Source organism: Cynoglossus semilaevis, chromosome 14 (genome assembly GCF_000523025.1).
Source record: "Cynoglossus semilaevis isolate Cse_v1.0 chromosome 14, Cse_v1.0, whole genome shotgun sequence".
In the NCBI taxonomy this organism is placed as follows: Eukaryota; Metazoa; Chordata; class Actinopteri; order Pleuronectiformes; family Cynoglossidae; genus Cynoglossus; species Cynoglossus semilaevis.
This window is the reverse complement of record NC_024320.1, coordinates 22,605,449-22,611,760: the sequence shown is the minus strand read 5'-3', so window position 1 is coordinate 22,611,760 and position 6,312 is coordinate 22,605,449. Positions and strand designations below refer to the sequence as shown.

The 6,312-nt window shown below is 39.8% G+C and overlaps 2 protein-coding genes across 2 annotated transcripts in view; one reads left to right on the top strand and one right to left on the bottom strand.

Moving 5' to 3' along the window:
* Window positions 1-1,071: 1,071 nt before the first annotated feature.
* mlana (melan-A) lies at window positions 1,072-5,251 on the top strand. Its single transcript, XM_025062375.1, has 5 exons — window positions 1,072-2,434; window positions 2,802-2,894; window positions 3,007-3,103; window positions 3,201-3,308; window positions 4,378-5,251. The coding sequence occupies exons 2-5, from the start codon at window positions 2,806-2,808 to the stop codon at window positions 4,444-4,446; spliced, it is 363 nt and encodes a 120-aa protein (XP_024918143.1). The 5' UTR covers window positions 1,072-2,434; window positions 2,802-2,805; the 3' UTR covers window positions 4,447-5,251.
* Window positions 4,713-6,312, bottom strand: part of brd10 (bromodomain containing 10) — a 10,659-nt gene continuing 9,059 nt past the window's right edge. Inside the window, exon 11 of the mRNA XM_025062059.1 lies at window positions 4,713-6,305. Within this exon, the coding sequence (XP_024917827.1) occupies window positions 5,330-6,305 (976 nt within the window). The 3' untranslated portion in view covers window positions 4,713-5,329. The remainder of the gene's footprint in view (window positions 6,306-6,312) is intronic.

Genomic DNA, 6,312 nt, shown 5'->3' with positions numbered 1-6,312 from the left:
GAGAAGGAGGAGGAGGAGGTGGAGGAGGGGGAGGAGGAGGGGGAGGAGCAGCAGTCGGATGGCAGCTGGAGCTGGAGCTGGGGCTGGGGAAGAGAAGAGAGGAGCCTCTAGCTCCCTCTCCGTCCTGCTGTTCGAACAGCTCCTCCGAGCACAGCGTTGGAAAAACCCAGGTGTTTGGAAAGAGAAAAAAAAAAGAGTTGGTGGAGTTTACGTCGTTTTGACCTGTTATGTGTACAAAATATCACTATTGATATTTTTAAAATTGGCAATTAGCCAGAAATACTAACTACTACAAATACCAGTTTAATTAAGGTGCTACTCTTTTAAAAAAAAGAAGAAGAAAAAAGGGACCAAGATATTGTAATTAGTTTTTTTTTGTTTGTTTGTTTTGACAAACTAAACTAAGCAATTTAATCGCAAGAAAATAGAATAAGACCCACACGTACTGAAAACGGACTGTTTTTACCTAGAAAACCCGACCAAACAGGATGAATGTACCATAGTGGTGTATCGTCAGATGCACACTCTCTCTACCACACTCACTCTTGCATCCTCACTCTAAATTCAGAGAGATTTTATTTTGAAAAACAGAGCGAAAATTGAAGCAAACAAAACACATTTGTACTAACTTGATTACAACAATTTGTAACAAGAAAACCCAAAATTGTGAACATGGATCGACTTGTGTATATACATACAGTACTGTGATACGTTAGAAAACTGCCTTCCACCTAGATGAAGGTTGAACTTCCGGTCGAACCCTAATTAATGTCTTTGTTATTCAGTGTTTTTATGGTGGTGAATATCCGTGTCCGTGAACAGTATATCTCGTCACCGTTTCTTTATAGACACGTGATCCTCTTTCGGTAGATTCATCTGATCAGGTGTTATTTACTTTGAAAAAGTTCTTGTTGATTTAACAGCACTTCGAACATGTGACACACGGTCAAGTGATCAGCTCTCTGTCCCGGACTAAAACCTGTAAAAGTCGTTCGGTTAAATTTCCGCAGCACAAAATGTGTAGTTTGTTTATATTCGGGTTAAATTTGTTCACATGTAGTTTTAATCTCTTATTCATTACTTTGTTATTTAACTCCTAAATACAACCGGAGACACGTCCGGGGTTGTTCAACTTCACTAACATTGGCATGTCTCCCTCTGGTGGAGAAAAATAAAACATTCTGTCTGGGTCTTTCTCGCCTCTTTTTCTGTTTTATTTCAGTGCCTTCACGTGCGACTCTACTTGTATTGCAGTTAAGCCCAAAAGTAAATCCTAGAAAGATTCCATTCAACAAACAACACTAGAAACCCCAGCTTATAGACGAAAATGTAAGATATAACATAAGAATATATTTATATAGGAATTAGTTACTGTGTGATAGTATATCGCGTCAAGCTATAATTACATGTTTTTAATTATAGCCTTCAGTGCAAAGTAAATCTTGAAAACGTGAGACACATGGAGAAATAAAGTCGTGAACTGTGTGTAAATCTTGTTGAACAAACAAAGAAAAAAATAACATTTTTCCCTGGTAGTTTCCCTCAACATTTAGCTTTACAACCCACGTTCAGGTCACGACTCAGACTAGAAACACTGGCGGATGTACACGCTTTCACAAATGCCATATATGGTAATGTAAAACTATTTTGTCAAGATGGTTAAGGGAGACTGAGAGTTGTCACCTGTATATATTCCACTTAAAAAGCAACAATTGGAAGGAAATTAAAAAAAAAACAATGAATGTGGTTGCACTATTTTCCTAAAAGATACCACCATGTTTCACAATAGGTGTGGAGTTCTTTTAGATTTCGATATATATCGTCAAACATTCCATGGAGGTCATACATTCAACCAAGGATTTATAGGAAATACTTTTTTTCCTGAATAAACGTTTTCTTCAAGAATACATCTTTCATGTGTATTTTGTCTCTGTTTTCCATAGTCATTGATGTATTGTCAACTATTGCAGTGTAAAACATAGTAAATACTTAAAAAAAAGAATAAATTAATTAGTGGTGAAGTTGTAGTGTAAATGACTAATTTATGGCTAAGGTTCTGCCACATCCGGACAAGTTTGGGCCGAAAAACATCGTCCAAAAAAAAAAAAGAAAAAAAGGGTAATGAACCAAAAATCTCACATCACACACACACCGAGTTTATTATGATGATGATCAGCCAACATCTGACGCCTGCGTCCGCGGCAGTTACGTCTCAGGGCCGCGGGGTTTCACGGTAATTACGCCGCTTCAATGGATTTAAACATGAGCCTCTAACCCGTGACAATCATGAGGGTTTTTTCCCTCCTGCAGCACCGAGTCACAGGCAGCGTATTTGAGGAGGAGAGAACCAAATAAGAGCTCGGTGGAGGCAGACTTGTGATTTTTTGAATCATCCCAACCAGAAGAGCTGCGGAAAATCGAATTATCCAATTTGGTAAGATTGTGGTTTCTTCTCTTTCTTTCTTCTTCCAGTGACCGTATTTAGGAATTGAAGATTGAAGTCAATTTTTTTTTTCATTGTGGAATTTGTCCTGTAATAAAATAATATGTTGTTATTGTCTAATCTTATTTTGGTTCCTGTGGAGCAACGAGAAGATGAGTTGATTCTTGACGTGTGCAACAAGTGATGGAAACTGACTTGTATCTTTACATTTTTTATTTGTTTTGAATCAGTATATCTAACTGGTTGTCTTAGATTTGATTTCTTGGATTCTTCAGAGTGCGTGAACACAGCCCTATGAATCAAACTGAAGAAGTCACCGTGTTGTTACATCCCACCTGCCTTTTCTGCTGTGTTTCAGCTTGATGCGCTGTAATCACACTGACAGAATGCCCCGCGGAGACTTCAACATCTATTTTGCCAGCAGCCGAGGAGGATACGTCAGAGCTGAGGAGTAGGTGTCCGTTTGTTTGTTTCCTTCACAGTTATTACTAGAAAAAGTAGCGACATTGGTGAAGGTGTGTAGGCGACCGGTCTATCGTCTGTCCCGTCTCTGTTCCATCCAGGGCTCTGGGCATTGGTCTCCTGGTGGTCATCCTGGCAGCTCTGCTCATCCTGGGCTGCTGGTACTTCAAGAAGAGGAGTGGCTACAAAATTCTCAGGGTTAATACGAATGACTTTTCCTTTTACCGAAATAGTGTTATAGGTTTTTTGTTTGTTTGTTTGTTGTTCCCCACTAACACGTCTTTCTCTTGAACAGAGTCCTGGGTCGAGATCACCGGGTTTCACCGGAGGTCAGTACGCCGAGGCGGGACCTTCAGCGGACAACAAGATGCCTCTCACCGACTTTGGCAGCTTCCGACCTTCGGTAAGATATTTATCAAGCCGGGTGTGAGTAGCCTATATAAAGGTAAAACATTTTAAATTGGTAAATACAGTATATAAATGTTGATTTCAGCAGTGAGTCAGACTGTGTTGGATCTGCTCTGTTGTCTCCCTGACGCTAAATAATGTTTGAAGGATTAAAGTCACCACTTTATAAATATATATAAATACATAAACACGCATATGTACATATATATTTCATATAAGTATATATGTATAAACAGATATACAGTATATAGAGCGAGAAATAGAGAATCCTCATATATAAATAGTAGAAAGAAATAGAGAATCCTCATATATAAATATATATATGTATAGATGTACATATATATTTTATATAAGTATATATGTATAAATATATGTGTACAGTAAATATAATGCATATAGAGCAAGATATAATCATCATTTATAAATATATAAATACATATATGCATATACGTACATATATATTTTTATATATGTACACATGTATATACAGTATATATAGTGTATAGATATAGAGCGAGAGATAGAGAATCCTCATTTCTATCTATCAATCTTCAAACTTGTCCCATAACTTCCTATTATGCAGCCACAACTCACAATAAAACAAAACCCACAGACGACTCACCCAGACTACGATCAGCCGCGTGAAGATTTAAAACAAAATGCAAACCAATATTTGAAACTGAGTCTGGGCTACTGAGGGTTTGTATGCTTAGGAAAACTTGTTCCTCACCCGAGGGGAAGGAATACTGTGAATAGAGTGTAAAATGATGTCAACAGATGCCTGAAGCAGAGATTACTGTGTCACCAGACCTGGGTTTGGTATTTAAAACCTTTTATTCCCAGAGGAGGTATTTGCTGCCGAGCTGAAAAGACGGGGGTTGATTGTTGGGCTTGAGAACACAATTCCTCCTTTTTCTTCTTCTTCTTCTTTGATTTGATACAACTTGATACAATGACCTATTAAAACAATGGACATGCCCCCTTTTCTAGGCCAATAATGAAATAATAATTCAAAAGTTAAGACTGTTTTTTTTTTACTAATAAATCAATTCTGCCTTCTCCAGGTTCCCAACGCTCCCCCAGCCTATGAAAAGATTTCCTCAGGTCCACTTCCTCCTCCCTATTCTCCTTGATGGACCTGTGAAAAAGTCTGAAGAAACAATAACAAGTCAATAAGTCAATAACAAATATTCAAACGTTCATCTGCTGTCTCAGAAAATCATCCGTATAACCTGACGTCACTGTAGCTGCTTCCTATGGCTTTGACGCTAAATATAAATTGATTTAAAATGTCTCGCTGTGTTTATCATTCATACAAACAAACTGTAAATACAATGTATTCATTGATAAAAAAAAATCAAAATCTGTCTGTGTATAATAAATAAGTTCAAAGACCAACTTTGGTTGGACAGTCGCATTGTTTATTTCCATGCAGAAATGTCCAACGTCCACATTTGTTCAAGGAAAGTGTAACTAAGTAAATAGTTTTGAAAAATCTATATGGTAAAAATAAATAACTGAAACTTTAAATGGACACAAACACATAGTACAAATCCTCTATTTATACTTCAAAATGGTAAAACGTAGCTCTCAGTTACACGCTGAAAAAAAATTCTAAGTGCTGAACATTTAAACAAAAGCTTTAGAACAGGTTGAATCTGAATGAACAGTATCCCAGGATTATTACGATATTGAACTGCATTGGAACTTATTACAATTTATTCAATCTCATTTCTCAAACCATTTTCTGTATTTGAGGTTTTTTATTTCAATACTGGCCATGAAATCAGAAATAGTCGACACATTTATTTGAAGGCAACAAACCATAGACTGATTACCTTATACGTGTGAGTACACAGTTTCTCTATTAGAGGACCAACCTAACCAGAGAACAGAACTTACTCCATCCTAAAAGTCAGACAAAAAAAAAAAAAAAAATCAACCAACTTTCTGTAAAAACACAAAGAACTCTGACTAATTCCAAGATCAACTACTAGCAACGCATACCACCAGGTTCTACTTTGCCCACGAATGTTGTAGAGAGGAATCGTGGGTGTTCAATGTTCCACTTGAGCTGCTGGAGGAAACCACGAGTACACCCGTAGGTTTGGAACAGGTCGTCACCTCGGCCGGACTGACCTGGCGCTGAGCGGTGCTCAAAACAGCACCATCAGGACTAATCAGTAGCTTGGATGCTACACTGGTTTGAATGCCCGAAGTTGACGTCCGGTCGAAAGTCTGATCGGTCGAAACGACAGCTGGGTGTGTGCTGTTGTTTGATGAGATTGGTTGGGCTGGAGTTCGGACTAAATCGCTGCTAGATGAAGGTGTAGTCCCAACTGGTACCGTTTCAAACGTCCTAGCGGTGGTGCCGATTGGTGGGACCGTTGCCACAGGAAGAGTCTGAATCCTTGATACCAGATTTACAATTGGAGGAGCAGCCACTGTCGGAGGAGTGCCTGAAAGCAGCATCTGCATGACGACAGGAGCGTGTTTTCTGACCCTGTGACCTTGTCCTGCCTGAAGTACGGTCTGTGACGGTGCTGCGGAGGGAGCAGCCATTCTAACTCCTGACTGCGGAGGTTTTAATCCTTGGTCTGGGGCTGTCACGGAAACCGTATGCTGAGTAACAGAAGAATGCAGAGGTGTGCCTGCTGCCAGGGGAGCGGCAGCCGAGGCTATCAGTGCAGGAACTGGCTTGACGGGACTGGACAAGGGAACGGTTGCAGATAACGGAGGTGTCGATAAGAGGTGGGTGCCGGCGGGCAAAATGGCGGATGGGGCGTCGGCCTGCATGGCTGAGCCTGCAGCTAGCCGAATTGGAGACTGCGAATTGCAGGAAGCAGGAGCACTGGTTACCATAGGTGAAAAAAGGGCCGGTACGGTACTTAAACCTGATGTACCAACAACAGTTGATGCTAGATCACCGGCCCGTGCAGTGGAAATGTTTGGTAGTGCAGACACAATGGTTTTACTGGACACCGAGGTGGAGCTTTGAC

Excerpts from the sequence above, each read along its gene's own strand:
- mlana (XM_025062375.1), top strand. The coding sequence starts at position 2,806 with ATGCGCTGTAATCACACTGACAGAATGCCCCGCGGAGACTTCAACATC. Across the intron at positions 2,895-3,006 it reads GGATACGTCAGAGCTGAGGA|GGCTCTGGGCATTGGTCTCC; the intron begins GTAGGTGTCCGT and ends TGTTCCATCCAG. Across the intron at positions 3,104-3,200 it reads GTGGCTACAAAATTCTCAGG|AGTCCTGGGTCGAGATCACC; the intron begins GTTAATACGAAT and ends TCTCTTGAACAG.